General features: G+C 38.7%; 1 protein-coding gene across 7 annotated transcripts in view; it reads right to left on the bottom strand.

The window, feature by feature from the left end:
- Positions 1–17,550, bottom strand: part of myt1la (myelin transcription factor 1-like, a) — a 49,930-nt gene extending 32,380 nt beyond the window's left edge. For 5 of the 7 annotated variants that reach the window (XM_046836469.1, XM_046836472.1, XM_046836471.1 and 2 more), the window contains exons 1-5: positions 17,297–17,550; positions 3,339–3,462; positions 3,059–3,113; positions 2,736–2,769; positions 1,302–1,364 (exon numbers count right to left, since the gene is read on the bottom strand). In XM_046836469.1, the coding sequence (XP_046692425.1) occupies positions 1,302–1,364; positions 2,736–2,769; positions 3,059–3,113 (152 nt within the window). In that variant the 5' untranslated portion in view covers positions 3,339–3,462; positions 17,297–17,550. The remainder of the gene's footprint in view (positions 1–1,301; positions 1,365–2,735; positions 2,770–3,058; positions 3,114–3,338; positions 3,463–17,296) is intronic. The other 2 variants (XM_046836470.1, XM_046836474.1) reach the window with 1 other exon arrangement.
- Positions 17,551–21,222: the final 3,672 nt, after the last annotated feature.

Below are 21,222 nucleotides of genomic sequence, written 5' to 3'. Positions count from 1 at the left end.
ATGACCTCATGACTGATGCACTAAAGCAACCATGGAGGGTTGTGGTAGTGGAGTTTGTGGGTTGTTATAGTGGAGTTTGTTTGGCTGTTGTAGTGGAGTTTGTTTGGCTGTTGTAGTGGAGTTTGTTTGGCTTAGTGATATATGTTTGTTCTGGTTCTTGAGTTTGGCCTGTATTTTGACCCTAAGATTGGTTATTTTTAAATTGGTTACCGTTTCTGTATATAGACACCACTGTACATAGACACCACTGTACATATTTACTTAGTTCACTGGCAGTAGGGGTGTGGCTACCATTTCCTTTGGGGTGGGGATTGTTGTTCTGTGTTTGTAGGAGGTCATGGGAGCTTTATTGTATTTTTGTTTCTTTTCTTTCAGGGAAGGAAGCTTCTAAACTCAATTTTTGTTTATTATTTTAGACTTGGCCCACCCTGAAGACAAGCCATTGTACAGTTGTGTGTGTATTTGTAAATAATTCTAATTGTCTTATCTATATACCAACACTTCTGTAGCAAACATATTTGTGTGTTTGGTTTGTATTATTTCCATTAAGATATCTATTTTCTTAAGTCCTGAGCTAGTTACTCTGTGTGGCCCTAGACTGGGCCGTAACACAATAAACAGGATACTTTCTATTTTTGTCTTGATTAAAGTTAATAAGAACCATTTTGTAACAGTCTGATGTAAAGTTTTTCACAGAAAAGTTTTCACTTATTAACATCAGCAGAAAGAAAACATTAATGCTGGTAAAGGAATGGCTGCTACATTTACTCCTTGTGCTATTAATGTAATGAATAAAGCACACTATTTAAAAAAATAACCTTGATTTAATTGTTAGCAGTATTATCAGAAATGTATTGAACTCCCCGTGGGAATTTTGAATGCATTCACATCACTTGGGCTTGTACCTCTAAATTTTGCAATAATCCATGAGGTAAAAAAAAATCCATAAAGAGTAATTAATAGTGTACATTCTTTTTGGAAATGAACCAGTCATTAAATGCATACTATTAATACTGTACGTGAGCATGCGTAATGTGTACATTTAAAATTTGAAACCATATATGTGAATGGTTATAAAATGTCATCCTCAATTATTTGCATTCTGTGAGGTCGCAGTGTCTGTGTTTTCCTGAGTCAGCTGTCTAACATAGAATTTGGGATCGGCAGAGAAATAGGAATTTTTTTGCGATGTGTCGCCAAGGAGACACGTGAAGGCTGTCTAAAATGTGATTGGCTTTCAAGCATGTATCTGCAAACGTTTCACTCTTCCAAAGTGTTTCACGTGACACTACGGCTCTTACCTCCTGTGCCTGGCGTATTTGCCTCTCACGTGTCCACTCCCGTCACACCCTGGTGTGGGACAGCTGTAGACAAGAGGAGGAAGGAATTAATTTTAAAAGCTGGCACACACTTGCACTCTCTCACTCATGCTCACACACACACACACACACACACACACACACACACACACACACACACACACACACACACAAGCATATCCACTCACACACTCAGCACTTGAGCCAAGGCACATCAGCCTTCATTGCAAATTTACGGAGCTGTCAGTGACCTCCCGGTTGGTGACTCACTAGGCTGCATATTTCATATTTCATACTTCACTCTCTGGCTGCTCTATTTAGACCACCAGCCAACTAAAAGCAACACTGAAATGCTGCCAGATTTAGATTCTTTTGCCCTGCTCGAATGTGCGGTCAGACACGTTACCCTAATCCTCCTTATTCTTCCACCACAGACTGCATAGAGCACACCACTGTGCAGCACCTTCCGAGCCTTCAGCAAATGCTCCACTTTCTATTTTTATCCAAACTAATATATCTCTGCCTCTGATTGGCATTGTACCAATTGAAACTCAAGTTCTCGGGCTTCCATATGAAAATATCGACTGCCTCAGTAACACGCCATTCAGTTCATTTGTCTGTATGCTGGACGCTCATCAATAATAATGTGTTCGTCCTAGCATTTTATTTCTCGCCCACAAAATGACCCGTGCCTTCTATCTGTGTCGGATCCAGACGGGTGACCCATGCATTGCACCAGACTGACCTGCTGAGGCAGCAGCTCATGCCGGTGGCATTAGTGGGAAAGCGTGGATTATTTATTTGCGTTCTCGTACACCCCGGAGGAATAAAATAGACGTGGGCAAGGGAACGAGGCAACGGCTTTTTCATGTCCTCTTACGCCATATATTACCTACCATGCTGCCCTTGGTTTTGTCATTTTAATTGAACATATCTTAGAGTAATAAGACAATTTTTTATATATTTTTTGTTACAGGTCCACGGATGTTAAACACCTCTTAACGATGAAGATGCTGCCATTACGAAGGCTTGTAAAAGTGTGCCAAGTGTGGCACTATAACTTTGGATGTGAGGAGAGCAGAGGCCTGATAAAAATCGCTTCCCTGCCCTTGAGGAAAATCCAGTCTATTCATTCTCATTATTATGCCTGAATACATAAAAAAATGCCAGGGATATTTACCGGCACTAATTAAAAAGATCATATGTTCTCATGAAAGGCTATAAACTTACACGGTTTGATTATAGGCTGCATTTTTGATGCATGCCATATTTAGTGATTCACATCGGATGGTATCAAAAGTACACAGCTGTCTATTTTTACTGAGGTATAGTTTGTCTCTTCAGTCCTGGCCACTTCATTGTCAATATGTAGGTGATGTGTGTTTTTAAAGCGTCTTTCACTGCATCCAAACTAACCTGAACAGCTCCTGTGCTGCAGTCTCCACGGCAACTAAACAAGAAAAGAAAAGACAATTAGAGGGAACAAACATCGATATCAGCTCTATCATAGTAATATTATGTTGTCCAATCATATCAGTGTCATTGGCGTAGCTACAGTTCTGCAGAATGCAGCGTTATCTTTATAAAAGGCCAAATATAAATCAAATATGGGTAATAAGTAGTCGAAGCTACTTGACTGAGTGAGTGAGTGAGTGAGTGTGTAAGTAAGTGAGTGTGTGAGTTAGTGAAGTCTATGTGTGAGTGAGTGAGTTCCTTTGAGTCCAGGTGCAGCGTTATACCTCTCACACCTTTGGAACGTGTTCGATGGCGCTTCTCAGCTGCATCCACCTCCATCTGCAAAACAGAACGTCCATCATCATGAAGATATCTGGATTGGATCATACTTCTAGTTCATGCTTTTTGTGACTATTTCTCATTAGAGCTGTCATTAAGAGTAAGTGTATATCTCTGAATGAGGGAAAACTTTTCAAACTCGATTTCCAACTTTGCATTTTGACTTGCCTAAGCACTTAAAATTTAGGCAAAGTGTTTGAGCCAGTACATTCTAAGCAGTGCTACCTGAGATTAGCTGAGTGAGGGTGGGGTAGCGGTGTCTAAAGCTCTCCTCCTGCGTTCCTGGGTTTTGGCTGAAATGTCCCTTATTTTGTGTTCAGTGAGAATGCTCTTCCTCAAAAACCATTTTCTGGCAAAAAAACAAGAAAGAAAAAATTGTATAAACACCACATACCACATTTGATTTATTGTGTTAAATACTTGTTTTCTCATATATGAAATCTGATATCAGAATAAAGCATAGATCGATGGTGTCTCAATTGCTCTAGTGTACAAAAGTGTACACATATTGTGTGTTTTACAGACAATCTAGTTACCACAATGACTGCTGTTTGTGTGCGTTTCATGTCTGTATCTATTTGTGTGTCTGTGTGTGTGTGTGTGTGTGTGTGTGTGTGTGTGTGTGTGTGTGTGTGTGTGTGTGTGTGCTGCAAAGCTAGAGGACATGAAAGCAACAACAACAAAACAAAAAACCCTTCGATTCATTTCTATGGAAGTCCTTTGTGAATGCACGTCCACTCCTGGTACTGTACATACAAGCTCAGCGTCTTTTCACTGATATATCACTCATACAAGGATGCTATATGAGGTAGAAGGCGCTCGTCCTTTCTTCACCTGGTCGGATCGATGTGTCCGAGCTCCAAGTTGTGCCCCAGCCACTGCTAGCAAACTTAGTCTGGCCATAAATGGGGAAAACACTGCTTAGTATTCTTGCCAAGCTCCCATCTGTCTCATATAATATGATACAGTGCTCCCCTGCATAAAGTGGGCCATGCAGCTTCACAGTCCCAAAGCAGCCTGTGCAAGCTTTCTGCTTTTCCACCTTGCTTGTTCGCTATCTCTCTCTCTCTCTCTCTCTCTCTCTCTCTCTCTCTCTCTCGCTCATTATTTGGCGGACGGCCGAGACAGGGACTGCAGTTTTAAACCTTAATGACTGCTCTCTCAAAAGACAGACTTGTGCACATCCACGTCTTTTTCCTCCAAACGTCAAATTCCAGTTTATGAGTCGGTCTGACTCTAAAACAAACACTTTTTATAATTCAACCGATGATACACATACAGAGCTATGCCCTGTTCATCGCATGCAAAATTCATAAGATCTCAAACAAGTGAGGGGGGATGTGATTGGAGTTCGGTTGATTTCATACCAAAGCGTAAAAACACTGCTCATCGTGTTTCTAATACCAAGCTTAACCTTTATAACCTTTCATAGAAATTTATTGTACATAGGAGTGGAATTTACTGTTATATCACCGGCATTACAAGCTTTTTATTCTTGTATGTTTATGGCAAAGGTCTGTGTCACGGTTTTTATCCAGCTGATAAAAAATGCTTCCTTTTTGTGCATTTGTCCCCAGAACATGAGTCCATTTCTGGAGTTTGTTAATATGGTCACACTGGATGTTTTTTCTTTTAATTATAATGCATGTAGAAGCAGGTGGCATTCTGAATGAATGTCACACTCTGTCCCCTCATTGATACGTCAGTGCTTATATGTTTTCTTACAAGTATTAAAAGTTCTGAATAGATTTACACTAGCAACCTTGGATAAAATGTCAATTATTAAAATGTGGATTGTTGTTATTGAAAATGGGTTCTTTGATAGTAAATTCTTTCAAGGTTTTTAATTCCTTCTTCAGGATCTAACTTTAGATTTTTGTATTATTCTGAGAGCATCGTAATAGGGTTTAGGGTTAAACATTTTTTTGGATTATATAATAATTCCAGTTCCTCTTTCATCTGAGGAATCATCTAAAGTATATTAGGGGTTATTTGATTCATCCTCTTGAATTCTTGAATTTTTAATCAGCTAGTGACCTAAGATTTGTAATATTGTACAAAATTAGGAACTTCGAATATCTCTTCTGTCCGGTACTAAACCTTCAGTCATGTGAATGTCCCTCAAACAAGTTAACACTTATATGATGAGACGCATTTGATTTGCTGTGATGGTTGTTCCTTGTCTAAAGCCTTTAAACATCAGGCATGTGTCATAAGACATTTTTCATTTAACTTTTTTTCCTCATGTCAGAATGCTAAACATAAGCCTTCTTATAGTCTTAAAGTCGATGTCGTAGCTTCCATAGAGCATCCGAATGAACAAACAAATAAAGAAGGCAGCATCTGATTGGTGGCGACTGATGTCTGGAACATGGCTCAATTAGAAGCTTGACAAGGACTTCAGGCTTTATCACTGCCTGCGTCAAATGGCCTGACTCACTCTGGGTGACTGCAGAATGGATGTGTTTGTGTGTTGTGTGCCTGCAGTAATTCAGAGATGCTTGCAGAATCATCAGGAAGAATTCCAATCAGCCTTGAGAGCTGTGAGTTGAGGCTAATGGTGTTTTCTCGCTTTCATCTGCTCTCTGGGCACAAACACCAGAGCTCTTCTTGATTAGCTGCACGACTGGCCATGTAACTGCGTCGTCCAACAAGAGCACAGGCTCCAGTGACTTTATCCTGAGACTCCTAGAGAGACAGAGAGCATGAAAAACAGCTCTGTCTGAAATTAGGCTGTAGGTAAGATTAGCATCTTGACAATAATAGTATCTGAATGCTCCGCTTGTTGTCCAAAACTCAATTCCAAGCCGTTCAAGAGGACCCTTATAAGTTAATGCTTTGCAGTAATTCACAAAGATTTGGGGTCCCAATACCATTAGAGAATTTTTTTTTAATAAAGGTGACATAAATAAAACTGTCTAAAATGTACTGTATATGTACACTTTTTAGAGCTAACGAGACATTTCACATGGCATGAACATTATCCATGATGATGTCTTCAACCAAACAACGTATCAGTCACCCTCCATTAGACAGACAGGCACTTCATTCACCCGAAAAAAAACAGACCAAGAATACAGTCACATTCTCACCATCTTCTTCTCCTTCCCTTCCATCCCTCTCTCCCTTCGACTCCCACCATATCAGGGCATCATTCTCCTCCATCAAGCCGAGAGGATCTTTAATTGCCGTTTCCCTGTACAAGGCCTACTCGTGGAGACAGAGAAGCTCATGCCAGCAAGTCTTAATGATGCCTGGCAACGGCAGGAGATCTGACCAACACGTTGTCAATGGCAACCGAGGTGCTAGAAGTCTTCTCTGACAAAGACAGAAGAGGCAAAACCTCCCTGAGACGATGTGTCCACCAAGGGAGGAAGAGGAACGTCATTTTCACGGACAAAGAAAAGCTTTCGGCCCATTGATCCCTGCTGTTGGGTAACACCAGGCCATGACCGACCCTTTCAACATGCAATTAAAGCAGTCTAAACACAAATGAATGTTTGGGGGGGATAGAGAGGGGTAGTCTTAGGAGGCTTTTGCCTCTCTTTTCTTTGAGTATTCTTTGTCAATAGCCACACTAGCCATGTAAAAAACAAAATCAATTTGATATAATAGTCTTTTAAAAAAGCATCTGATTTCTTGTCTTTTTCTTCGTCTCGTAAACCTTCTCATTGCTAATGACGCACATAGACATACAGTGTGTCTACTTGAAAATGTGATCGTTATAATGATGAAACACGCTCTAAATTAATGCTCTAAATTCAACCTAAAGAAAGACCATGTAATGTCAGGTGACAGGGATGAAAATATTACTATGAACCTTGTAGCTGATAGCGAATTCACAGATCAGGCCACCTAGCAGCTCTGCCTGTCTGCCTTCTTTCACACCACACCTGCCAATTACAGCACATTCGCTGCACCATAGCAGCCTGAGGTGTTCACCATGCCTGCTCTCCACAGGCTGAGCAGAGGTGTGTATGTGTGTGTCTCTAAATGATTGACTTACTGCATACACCTTGATCAAGCGGCTATTCTCTCTATTTTAAATAGAAATGCAAATGTCCAAAAACACAATTGTAACTCTTTTCTTTTTTCCACACCTTGACAAAAAAAATATAGATGTTGTCTTAATGTTTAGAGCAGAATTAGCACTTTTAGATGAATATTGTGCACACCATAGAGTTAAAGTTTTATTTAATTTTATCATTTTGAGGTGATTTGTGTTCTGTTGATATTACACTTACAAATATGTATAAGGCATTTTGAAATAAGACATTTTAAGCATTGAAAACAACTTATGTGCATTTAATTGTATGTGCTTATTATGCATATGAATAGAATCTACTAATAAGCTCTAATAATAACCCATCAACTCTGTTAATTTCACCTATATTTACTTACTAATTTAAGCACAAAATGCATCTTATGATCTGTAAAAAGTGAAAAATAGTGCTGCTATACATTTGGAAGGATCACAAAGGCTAGTTATTAAAGAATGAAATGCTACCTGCAAACATTTAAACACAAAACCTGCAAATGTAATGTTAAGCTTGCATTATATTTTGACAGGCAGAGTGAATGTTAAGTAAATCTCTGAGAATATGACAAAGCAAACTGAGAGTCTGATACCGAAATCTCACTCGTTATACTTACTAGGGTCAGGTGTTATGGTATATTTTTTGCAGCTTTGCCTACTATTCAATAAATCACTGATAGTACTGTATGACAGAACAAATACTGAACCTGCAATCTCATTAATGTCTTTCTTCAAGCAAATATGAGCTTTTTTATAAGCAGTAAGTCAGTCAGTTAGCACTGAATGGCTTGTGATGATTTTAGTTTGAATATGATGAATTTCTAAAGATTGATAGGCTCTTTTAATTACAGGCAAAAAGGGTGTAAAGATGTTTTTTTTTTCAGCTGATGTAGTGTATTTTGGGAGATTCAAAGTGTATTAAACAATTTGTTTGAATAAACCTGTATGTTGGCATGTACAGTAATGGCCAGTTTCCTGGTTTTGATTGGATCTCCTGGTTTGCTGTGAGTAAGTGCTAATCAGCAAGGCAAATCAGGGCAGATTGGGCCAAGACGGAGAGGAAATATGATTTTAATCAGCATGCTGCTCCCTGCGCTCTCTCTCCTGTCTGTCTCATTCACAGCGCATTTAGAGATGGCGATGGCACGGAGCAATCAGCTAGACCTCTACTGCATCCCACCGAGAAGAACATGCTTTAATTACCACCAGCCAAGACAGGATCTCTCTCTCTCTCTCTCTCTCTCTCTCTCTCTCTCTCTCTCTCTCCATCTTTCTATCTATCTATCTATCTATCTATCTATCTATCTATCTATCTATCTATCTATCTATCTATCTATCTATCTATCTATCTATCTATCTATCTATCTATCTATCTATTTGCATCTCTCTCTCGCCTCATGCTCAGAAAGAAGGCTAGAGGTCTTGGTATAATTATTTGCAATAAATTGCCATTTTTATCCAACTTCTCCCAATTTACATAAGAATAACAGAAATTACTCATCTTGTTAAAATTTCATTTGGGCACCATACATACTTGTGCTATGGGGAAATATGTTCTAGCGTGTGTTTCGAGGCTCAGGCTGCCTTGTTCTGTAGAGACATTTGGCTTTAATGAATAATTAGCACCGTGTATTTGCTGAGTCATCATGCTTGAGCCTCTAATGGAGGTGTTGCCTCATATCGCCCATTACAAGTCTGCCTCCGGTGAGCCAGTTGCATAGTGGCCTGGGTGAAGCGTGGCTTTTTTTTTTATGTGTATGTGTGTGCGTATGTGGTAAAAATAACCACTCTCCCACATCGTGACTCATTCTGTGGGCTTGCTTGTCCGACTCTCCCAAACAACGTCTGGAAAAAAACCCTGCAGCCAACTCCTTGATTTACAGGCTGATCGTTCATTAATCTGCATATGTATGTGTGTGTGTGTGTGTGTGTGTGTGTGTGTGTGTGTGTGTCTATATCTGCATGAGTGCTGTGCTCACAATATGTCAACTTAGCTGGCTTTTGTGACAGGATAGTTTGAATGTGGTTTCTTTAGGAAATCTTCACTTAAGCCCTGTTAAACGCAACGATTACGCAACAGCAGAGGTTTTCCTGCACACGTGACAATTGCAGAAGCGACTCGATTCTTACAGTATTGAATCCTTTATGCTGAATTAGGATTACGGAAGCGATTGTATAAAGTAGCTTTAGAAATAAGTGTAATACAATTCAAGAGTGTCAAAGCATTGCAGTGCTAGCATAGTGCCTTTCAGAGTGTGTAAGGTTGTGTTCTGTGTTTGCATGCTGAGGGTTCCCTGGATAGGTGCTGGAATTACCATGACCGTGATGCAGAAACTAAATAAAATAAAGCTTCTAAACATACAGGAATACAGTATGCATCTAAATATACGTCAAAACTGTCAGAATTTCACTGCATAATTGTCTGTTTATAATCCCATATAAATCTATCCATTGTTTCAAAGCAAATACAAAATTTCATGTTTCCTAGAAGTGATATTAAACCTCAAACTGATATTGAGTCATTCTTTTGCTTTTTTGTCAAATACCATTTAATGTTCTACTGGGAATGCACTGTATTACTAGGGTTTAAGGATGTCATTTAGCTGTGCCATTTAGGAAAGTATTGCAAAATGTAAAATGTCACATTTCGCTGAATATCAGTGAAAATTCAGTATATGTAAATGATTTTCAATACGAATGAAAAAAATTCCAATACACATAAACATGTACAGTGCATATACCGTGTTAAAATAAATGTCATCACTCATCATTTATGAATTTCAACTAAGAAAACATGAGGAAAACCCTCATTCCACTACAAAATTTGACCAAGGGGCAGACATTCTCCAGGGTCAGCAGGAAAAAGAAATAGGACTTCTTATCTTAAAGAGTATACAGTTATACTTTATGTACTAGTATTTGCTTTAGATCAGTCAACATAGACACATGTTTACTCTTTTATTTAAAAACACAGACAATTTGCTGGTTTGAATTGGACAATATACATCAGATGTGATAGTTAGCTGTTTTGATTGTTGCCAAAAAAAAGCCTTCACCTGGTGGGTTTTTTCCCCAACTTGAGATCATATATATAACATAATTAAGAGCTCAGATTCACACTTTAGAAATAAATTGAATGCAGCAACATTCTACAACTGTTTGTGCATCCAAATAATGCTTTAATATAATAACGAATTGTCCCAACCTGGCATAAAATGAATGTCATCCTCGTCTATTTAGCTCTTTGTTCCATTATAAAGAAAAAAAATCCTTGTCTTGTTCTCCTACCTCTTTTACCTGGTAGTGCACAAAAACCCTGTAACCTGTCTCCCTGTCTGTTATTGCAAAGTAGCCACTTGTCCCAATTTACATGTCCTAATGTACTCTATATCCTTTTTTCTTTGGAAAAGCATAGAGAGGAGAGGCAGGACTCATATAATCACCTGAGATGAGTAATTAGGGAAAATGCCCAGCTCGCAAACCCGTGCACAAAGAGTCCTTTTTTTTGCCTTCAAAGAGCAGGGTGATGATAACGGCTTTCCCTTTCCCTCCCTCCCCTCACCCCTCTCACACATCTCCAGCCTCACTGGCAGGATAGTGGCCTCATCACGCTACTCAGGCTCAGGTAGAGAAAGCCTCTGTAAGATGCGTCTGAATCATCGTCCTCGTCATCAGATGGCCGTGGAACGAGAAGTTTGCTTTTAATGCACCCACTGCAATATCCGTCTGGCTTAGTGCGCACACGCTGCCTGCACAGATAGGATCGTTAGTAAGAGGGAGAGGTGTGTGCTGCATGGCAATTCACTGTATGTGTTGCTCTAACAACTGGAGTGCCACTATGGATTCAGATACAGTGAATTGTATTTGAACTTGTAGGGGTTATTTCCCCCCCCACTAATCTTCAACAGTTGTTCCTATGATTATCTGTTTTATCAAACTGCAATTGCAAAAAAAAATCTGGAAAAAATAAAGAATTTTATCTGACTGAATGACTGCAGCGCAGATATCAGACATTAGTTGTTGTAAAACAGAAACGTGAATTTGTGCTTTTAATGCGGGATGGCAAACACTGAACAATTTCAAGTGGTCAAAGTCATGAAAATACGGTTGCTAAGCAACTGGGAAATATTGACGCTGAGCTTACAGTAGCTACTGGCTGAAGTTAATGATTAAACTCATCCACGCTTCTATCAGGTGGCTACAATTACAGTAGACTACCTATGACTGTAAATCTAACATACATGGGTGCATTGAAATTGAGAAAGAAAATTGTGTTGCTGTTTTGAATGTTCTATTCATGTGGAATTGTATTAGTACACATGACGTATATTGAAGAGCCACTTGGTTAACATGATAAATGGTGAAACATGAAACATGGCACCTAATGTTTGCCTATTATATCACTCATGGTGATATGGTTGATTCAGGCTAATTAATTCTCTGACTTACCATGTGGTCGTCAACCTCTATTGAAAACTGTAGTTATCAAGCAGTCAGTCAGTGTTGAAGCTGTTTTGCTGTTATTAGGACCACTCACCATGACCATGCATTTATGGCTGCTCTTCATTGGTTATAAAATGTTAAACTGCTGGATAGGTAAAATTGGGGAATAAAATAAAGTGATGAGGTTGCAATTTCATTCATATATATATATATATATATATATATATATATATATATATATATATATAGAGAGAGAGAGAGAGAGAGAGAGAGAGAGAGAGAGAGAGAGAGAGAGAATATCAGTCATCAACCAGTGAGGTAAAAAAAAATATTACTGGGGGAAAATTGGAGAAATATTCAATTCAATTCAATTCAATTCAAATATAATGTATTTATATAGATTTTTTTTTACCAATGCACATTGCCCTAATCAGCTTTACAGAAATAAATAGATTGCAAAATCCATTTTATCCCTAATAAGCAAACTAGTGGCAGTAGCATTGCCTGAGATGCTATGAGCACGAAACTGTGAGAAGAACCAGAACCACAATCGAACCCCATCTACATCTGGGTGCACCATGTGCATATCAGATTATTCGATCAGATTAATCTGATTACATATCAGATTTACAGGGTATTGCTATCAGTTTGTTGATGGAAATGGTGAGTTCTCCACACTCTATGAGGTAAAGTTTGGTGTTCCACAAGAATCTGTCTTAGGCCCACTGCTTTTCTCTTTATATATGCTGCCTTTGAGTGAAATTGTACGTAAACATGGTATTTATGGTTCAATTGCTATGCTGATGATACACAGTTGTATATTTTAGCAAAGCCAAATGAGAAGATCAGCTTAATAATGTTGAGGAGTGTGTAAAGGACATTAGACAGTGGATGCTTGATAACTTCCTTCTGCTCAACTCAAATAAGACAGAAGTACTTTTACTAGGACTACATGCAACTAGTAAATTTTCCAAATATGTAGCATCTCTAGATGGTTTTCTCTCAGTGTGTACAGCAGTCAAAGACCTTGGTGTGATTATTGACTCTAGTCTTTCCTTTGAGGCTCACATGAATAATATTACCAGGATCGCCTTCTTTCACCTTAAAAAGATTGCTAAAATTAGAAATATGATGTTGTTACAGGATGCAGAAAAACTAGTTCATGCTTTTGTTACATCTAGATTAGACTACTGTAACGCTTTACTGTCTGGGCGCTTATTTCAGAATGCACCAGCAAGGGTCCATACTAAATCTAGAAAATATGACCAAATCACCCCTGTTTTAATCAGTCTACACTGGCTCCCAATTAAATCTCACATTGATTATAAAATACTACTACTGACGTATAAAGCTTTTAACGGTCTCGCTCTGCAGTATCTGAGTGAACTTCTGTACCATTATGATCCCCCACGCCTACTCAGATCAAAGGGTGCAGGCTATTTGTTGGTACCTCAAATAATGAAGACTACAGAAAGGAGCAGATTTTTCTCTTACAAAGCCCCACAGTTATGGAATAGCCTTCCAATTAGTGTTTTGGACTCAGACACAGTCTCAGTGTTCAAGTTGAGGCTGAAAACATATTTATTTAGTCAAGCTATTCATTGGTAGATAAAAAAGCAGCTCTGGAGGGATCATGGATATAGAGTGTTTGGTGAACTGAAATATTTGGATGCTGTCGTCCCCTCACTCTCAGTTTTGTTGACAGTAGTGTTGCGGTCCGTCTCTTATCCCAGAGATCCCTCATGTCTGTGTTACCTTCTGGCTTTTCCTTTTAGTTATGCTGCCATAGCAAGTCTTGCCGGACTCACCAACTGTGCAGTGTCTTAAACTTTAATACAACAATAAGGATATTTAAAAATCCATATATTTCTCCCATGTCACCCCTCCTCTCTCTCTCTCTCTCTTTCTCTCTCTCTCTCTCTCTCTCTCTCTCTCTCTCTCTCTCTCTCTCTCTCTCTCATGCTCCTGAGGTACCAGTGGCCTGTAAACAGTTCATGTCCCTCACCTCTCCTGCCTCTGGATGGTGTTTTATTTGATTGGAGACCCAGCTGAGGATAGTTTCACAGTTACAGCCTGTAACACAGGAGCTTCGAAGATGGTCAACAAACTGCTATATTGACTCAGGACTACAGTTTGTATTTGATTACCTCAACATCGTTTAGCTGTAATAAATGGACATTTGGTGCCACCCAGATGAGGATGGGTTCCTTTTTGAGTCTGGTTCCTCTCAAGGTTTCTTTCTTATGCCATCTCCGGGAGTAAAAAAAAAAAGTTCTATACAAATAAAAATGAACCGAATTTAAAAATTGAACTGATATGGAAAATCATCTACACAATCCAAATCAACTAATTAAAAGATGAAAAGAATTTTATGTAATGTTTATAGAAGTCTCTCATGTAAGGGCTTTCTGATTTCTCCATAACATGAAAAGCTGCATATTCTTTCTTGGATTTGAGGAACAATTGCTCATAGCTGCTCTAATGTAAGTGATAACTTACATGTTTTATGTATGTTCTATAAAATTAAATGCAAATATAAATCCTGAATAAAAAATTATTAATAGTAATTGCTGTGGTATTATTGTAATAACAAAAAACTGTTTTGTGAAAATAATTTCATTATTCATTAATTATTTTTTTGTTGGGTTTAAGCTTTAGCTTTTATTAACTACTCAACAATACATTTTGGCTCCTCTGTCTTAGCCCAGGCCAGTGTGCAGCTGTACATCTTTACTGAAACTGAATGGCAAAACAAAATTTGTTTACGGTGCATGTCTGGAATAGAAGCAGCGTCATGCCTGTCTTTTTCTACATTACCTCTCTTTTCCATGGCCTCATCAACTGGGTCACAGCAGTGTCATACTCAGATGCAAGCTTCTTGAGCATGTTTGGCCTTTATAATAAAAATACACTCAACTTACAACATTTTAGAATCTTTTTTTTTTTTTTAAGCTAATTGTACAATTGTCTCTTTTTGATGTCCTTCAGGAACTCTCTTTCACTGGTCCCTCATCTGGTAATTCTATTCCTCCCTCTACAGCCTTTATCAAATATCTGACAGAGTAGAGAGCACATATTTTATTCCATTATAACCCTGGTCAGATGTGCTGTGCTAATTTGATTGTCATTATAAATGTAGTTTCTTTGGCAGGTTTAATGCGCCCATACAATTGCGATTTTACCCAAATTGGAAAACGTGACAGGTTCAAAAAGAAGTAAGAGTCTCCTTCTGACCCACGTCTACTCAGTAAAATTTCATCTTATTGTTCTCTGACTCAGACTTGGTTATATTATGCATAAGGTTCATTCAGAGCAGAGAGTTGTGACCTGTGCAAAGCCACAATCACCATCAAGGACTTGTGAAGACATTGGCTGTTCCTGTAACGCTTAAGTCTGATATGAAATAATCAGCAGTCAAATAAAATAGCATTAAAAGTGTCTTGGTGAGCTGCATCTTTTATGTAATTTGTAACATAAAATGTATACAGATGCCTTCAACTATTTCTCACACTGAATTTTTAATGCTGTTAAAATCGCCGGGAAAGAAAAATGTAAATGCATGTATATTTACAGGCTACATTTGGTTGCAATACAGCATTATGGGTTTTTTATGAGCTTTCTGAGTAGTTTTAATGAAGTGGTATAATGCTGGAATTCAGAGCCGAGGGCAGCTTTTTCTTACTGCAGAACTAAAAAGCTGTGGAAACACTGCAGCTAGTGTGTCACTCATATTACTAAGTGAGACTGCTTTAGCTCTGCACACCCAGAGGAAACAACAACAACAAAAAACAAAAGGTATTTGGAATTCTCTCTGAGCATATGTGGATACAAGAGGTCAGAAAATCAATGAGATAATTATATCACGCATGTATGTTACACAGTGGTGAAACCATAACCGCTTGATACGGCTTCTCTCCAAAGCCGCATTCACCAAATAGGTTATTTTTATCACCACACATCAGACTGTGTGTTTGTGTGTTTGTGTGTTTGTGTGTTTGTGTGTGTGTGTGTGTGTGTGTGTGTGTGTGTGTCTGTCTGTGTGTGTGTGTGTGTGTGTGTGTGTGTGTGTGTGTGGTGTGAATATTGGGGTGGGGGTGTTCATTAAGCTTGTAACATTGTGAAACAAGCAGGGCGTCTCTCTCTCTCTCTCTCTCTCTCTCTCTCTCTCTCTCTCTCTCTCTCTCTCTCTCTTTCTCACTCGCTTTCTTTATTCCTCTTTTCCTCTCTCTCTCCCTCTCTCTCTCTCTCTCTCTCTCTCTCTCTCTCAGCCAGCTATCTTATTAATGACTCACTGAGTCTGGCTCACTGAGGCAGGAAAACCCTCTGGGGTCATTCAGCTCACAGACAGATAATTCAGATTGCCTCGTACGATTCCATAATTAGTCTTATTTTCAACCTACCTCAGAATTCATCATCATCCTCACAATCAACCACTCAAAAGAGACATAATGTGATATTACTGGCTCAATAAGCTTCAATTGCAACCATGCATACCATGTAACTAACCTCACTTGCTGCAAATGCAAAGAAAATAAATCAATTTCAAACCCCAGAGTCAAGATTCGATTCTTAAATCTTGGACAATCATAAATACATTTCTCATGCAATAGTTAAATAACAAGAGTTTTAAATGAGTAAGCAAATAGTATACTTTATACTATTTTTTATATCACTCTGGAACAGCTTAGTCAAAATATTTATATATTATAGTTAACATTCTCCACACAGTAATTTTTAATACTGGCTTAACCAATACATTAAGTGCTGGTGAAATCATACTGGAGGTTTGCAGCAGGCACCTACAACTGAAGCATAGCACCTATAAAAGGAAAGACTCTTCAAAATCAGCTCTTTCATAATTCATGCAAACTTTTCTCACTTACCAACCCAGCAGAAACAAATGATCCAATGCACCTACAGTGCACGCTAATAATGAATTACTGTCTTTACAATGTACAAAACTTTAGCACAAAAAGTCTTTAAAAAAGACTGTGACCTGAAATAGTACTTAAATCGTATACAAGAAGAGTAATGGTGTGAGTTGAAAAATTGTGCGTGTTTATGAAGATCTAAACATACAAATAACAACATACTTACACCATATATTCATTAAAAACAATCTGTACTTCACATAACAGTAGCCTACCATTCCCAAAGCCATGAATGTTTTCTATGTTTAAACCTCAGTCAAGTGAAAGTTTGTGCAGCAAAATGAAACTGCATCTTGATCAAGTTCAGATTTCCTTAAGGCATTATCAGACACAATTATCTTTGCAAAGTTACCTCAGTCACTTTGTTATGAGTCATGAAACAAGCCCTTGAATGAGTGCGTGATCAAGGTAAGTGCATATTAGTTTTCATAAATCTGTCAGGTTGAGAAGATGCTGACTCTGAAAAAAAGCCAAGTTACATATCAAGCCTAGTGTAAGCAAGCTAGCATCAGTCTTCCAAATATGCCGAAACGGTCATGATTACTTTGTTAGACAAGAAGTCTGCAGCTCAGTGTGCTGGAATGCACAAGTGATTTCTTCATGAATCGAGCGGTTCCCTTTGCTCACACACAGACATGCATGCACACAGAGACACACATAGACAAGCATTCACACCAGAGCATCCAGATGCACATACACACTCTGTAATTTCAACTGGATCATAAGAACGTTCAATCCAAACAAGAGAAGAAGTGAACAAAAACGAAACCTACTGAAATGGCGACTCTCTCACACACTCTCTCTGTCTGCCTCCTCTCTCCTGTAGCCTGAAATGATGCGATCGTCTCTCTCTTTCTCTCTCTCTCTCTCTCTCACTTTCTCTGCCTCTCTGTTTATCCTCCCTTATTGTTCACTCTTAAGCTCCTCTCTTCCCTTGTTCTATCAATCTTTCTTTGTTTGAGCTCTCTGTATTCCGCCAGCACTTGGAGAGATGGAGGGAGAGGGAGTGGAGGAGCGGGGGAGCTGCAGCCACTCTAGAGGAGAGAGAGAGAGAGAGGGAAAGAGAAGAGAGAGAGAGAGAGAGAGAGAGAGAGAGAGAGAGGGTGGGAGGAAGAGCGAGAAAGAGACAGACAGACAGGAAGGAGGGGAGCGAGAGATGGAGGGGAGGGAGCTGGAAGCAGAATGTATGAGGCAGGAGGGAGAGAGAGTGTGAGTGCGACTGAAGCCTCCAGAAGCAATGCTATACTGCAGCAGCAGCAGAGGGAGAGTCTGGAGAACGAATGGAGCTAGCAGAGCCAGACCTAGCCTACCTCTCTTCTCCTTTTCTTCTCCAGCCAACCTGTGAAGGAATTGAGGGCATATGAGAATAGACATTAATATTATATCACATAAAAAAAAAACATTCTATACACATACTATATTTTGATTATACTGTATATTATTCAGCCAGACTTAATAATAACTTTTTTAAATGTTAAAATATCTATAGGTTAATTGAAGTTTATTTTTATTTATTATTTTTTCTTTTAATCCCAAAAACTACTGAAAGTAAATGCCCCCTTTATATGAACAGAGTTGGGGTTAGAGCGAATGGACAGCTCCCGGTGCTGAAATCCTAATCGGAGAGGATAGCTCTGCCAGCAGAAAAGTCAAACACAGAAGAATATCTGCTGATACAGAATCAGAATTACTTTATACACAGGAATGTTAACTGTAAGATAAGTTCAAGGACATAAAATGTAAACATTAATATGTAAACACTTACAAAATTAATTCATTAAATACAAAACAAATAAAGAAACCACATTCAACACTTCATGTAAGGTAAGATCAGTACTGTTTCTTTGTCATAGATGGCTTCTTGAGATAACTAACTGTTAATAGTGTGCTGCTGATTCGGAATGTAACGACATAATTCACTTTACTGTACAAGAACCAGACTCAGACACACATTCTGAAACTTCAGAAACAATTATATGGAATATACAGGTATACAGACTATATGGTGAAAAGTATGTTGACACCTGATTAATCTCACCCATGTGTGTTTTTTCAACATTCCATTGTATATTCAGTTTGCGGTTATAATAAGTTCTAGTCTCTTAGAGGGCTTTCCACTAGATATTAGAGAGAGGCTGTAGGGATTTGCCTATTCAGCCACTAGAACCATAATGTTGGGCAAGAAGACCTGGCATGTATTTCAGTTCATCCAAAACTGAATTGTTCAGGGTTAAGGTCAAGGCTCTGTGCAGACCAATTGAGTTCTTCCACTCCAGTCTTAACAAACCATGTCCTTATCTTCAAGGTTCTCACTTAGTGCACAATGGCTTGTGATGCTGGAATAGGTTTGGACATCTTGGGAATTTTTTATGCTATTATAGACAGGAACATTCTTCTTAATTGTGTTTTTTAAAACCTTGTGGTTTTGTAAATTCATCATGTGTTTATTTATAACGTGCATATAATGTGTAATTCTGACTCTAAAAGCACAGCTTGGCCCTTTTGCCGTAGTCTGAATAGACATGATTTTTAGCTAGATCCCAAACACAGTGGGCAGCTCTGAACATCTGGGACTCAGGCACAGAAAAGAGAATCACAATGTGAATCAAAGGAAATAAAATGGAATTATAACTAGAATAAGTTTTACCATTTAAAAAAGAGTAAGGATCAGAATCAATGTTCATTTTTGAATCAGGAACAATCAAAATCAATATATCAGAAATCAAAATCATGATCAGATTTGGTATCAGTATTTCTTTTTACTTCAACTTTGATTAGATCTTACTAATCACCAGAATTAGAATCAGTATTATTCCTGGAATCAGAAATTCATTTATCATTATGTGCAAATAAGTCATGGCAACAAAACAAAAGCAAAAAGAACAAGCCAACAAGCACATGCACTGAAACTCTAAAACAATCATGTGCAGGTATAGCATGGGACAGGAACAGCTAAACAAGCCAGTTTGGGAGACAAACATCTTATTTATTTTGCTCCACCTCTCTTCTATATCTACTCTGTTCAAGCAAACAGACAAACAAAGCAACTTGGCAAACTGTCTTTCATGTACTGTATATAATGACAGCTGTCTTAGAACTGCCTCTATAATCAGATTAATAGGCTTAAATAGTGAATTAGCAGGGAGGAAATTTCACAATCGCCAGCAAAAAACAGAGAGGCAATTTAATGGAAGGTAGACTGGCTAGAAAAGCCACCAGACACCAGTGAGAGTTTGTGAACGCTACTCCTCATCATGGGTGGATGTTTATAATAGGGCTGAATACCTGTGAGGGATAACTATTGACTGAAATAGGAAAGGTCCTATTCTTCAAAGATTGTACATACATGTTTTTTTTGTGTGTGAGTGTTCAATGCACAGCCTTCCTGTCACAGCCTGGAAAACCGAGCGATCGATAGACACCACACTACACAATTACACACACACTAACACACACAGAGCAATCACACCCCTCTCAAGGCTCTTTCACAGCCCCAGCATCAAAGCCTGCCATTTGGAGAAGCCTGCAAGTCTGTCTGGTGCTTCCCTGATCTCCACCACTTTTATATATTTTTTGTATTATTCTGTAAAGGCTGCAGGGGTTGTGACAGCTCCAGTAAATGCTGGTCTGAGATCAGCTCAACACTTTATTTCCTTCAAATCCCAAAACGGGAACAGCCGACCGATCTCAGATCAGAAGCTAGAGGTAAAACAGCAGCCAGAGAGATGACAGGCACAAAGAAGCAGAGTGACTGGAAGCAGCTACGGAAGGATGGGATTTGGGGAGGGAAAGGGGGGTATAGGGAGCCATAAGCAGTAATTAAAGGAGATAGGCTGGGGAGCTTGAGAAGAGAAGAGACACCGACATACACAGGAATAGAGAAAGAGCTGAGGCAGTGGAGTGTGGATGTGTGGATGTGTAGATGTGGTGGATGTGGTGGTGGTGGGGGGCAGACATGGCAGAGGAGACAAATGCAGAATGATAGAATAGAGGAGCCTCATAGGACCTGATTTAATTTTACAGAAGGTGCTTCCACACACACCAACACACCACACACACTTATCACTATCCTTATAAAATTTCTTATTTATCCATATCAGGGTTGTCAGGCCCAAATGTAACGGCCAAAATGAAGCCAAAATAACTGACAAAAAACAATTCATTTTAAGGTGAGAATGTTTAGGGGAAAAAAAGTTTAATCTATTTTAAATATACTGTAGGAGAATCCATAAAGAATCAATGTAGAACCCTAAAACAAAAACTTTCCATTTTTGAGAGGCTTCTTTGGTTAGAAACCATTTCATTTGCTTTAAAATCCAAGACTATTACATTTACTTAATCATTTCAAACCATATATAAATACATGAATTATTCAACAACCACTGTTAAACTGATAGAAAATGTAAATACTCATGGAAATGATGGCTGTAACCATAGACCTGTGGAAGTGTAAGCCTACGTTCACACTAGCATCAGATGATCGTTCATTTTCGACATACTACGTTTCTGCGATAACGCCAAGCAACAAAGCGACAAGTGACGGGAGGTGATATTTTCTCAACTTTATGCAAATAGGCCATGATGTAGCAAAGTGGGAATCAAACTGATTGGCTTGAATGGTACTTCAGAATTCAGATGTTGTGTGTGGTGCAACATTTTTTCACTCATAAGGTAGTTCATTTAGTAAACCCAGTTATCA

Source organism: Silurus meridionalis, chromosome 23, assembly GCF_014805685.1.
Source record: "Silurus meridionalis isolate SWU-2019-XX chromosome 23, ASM1480568v1, whole genome shotgun sequence".
In the NCBI taxonomy this organism is placed as follows: Eukaryota; Metazoa; Chordata; class Actinopteri; order Siluriformes; family Siluridae; genus Silurus; species Silurus meridionalis.
This window is presented reverse-complemented; position numbering and strand designations above follow the sequence as displayed.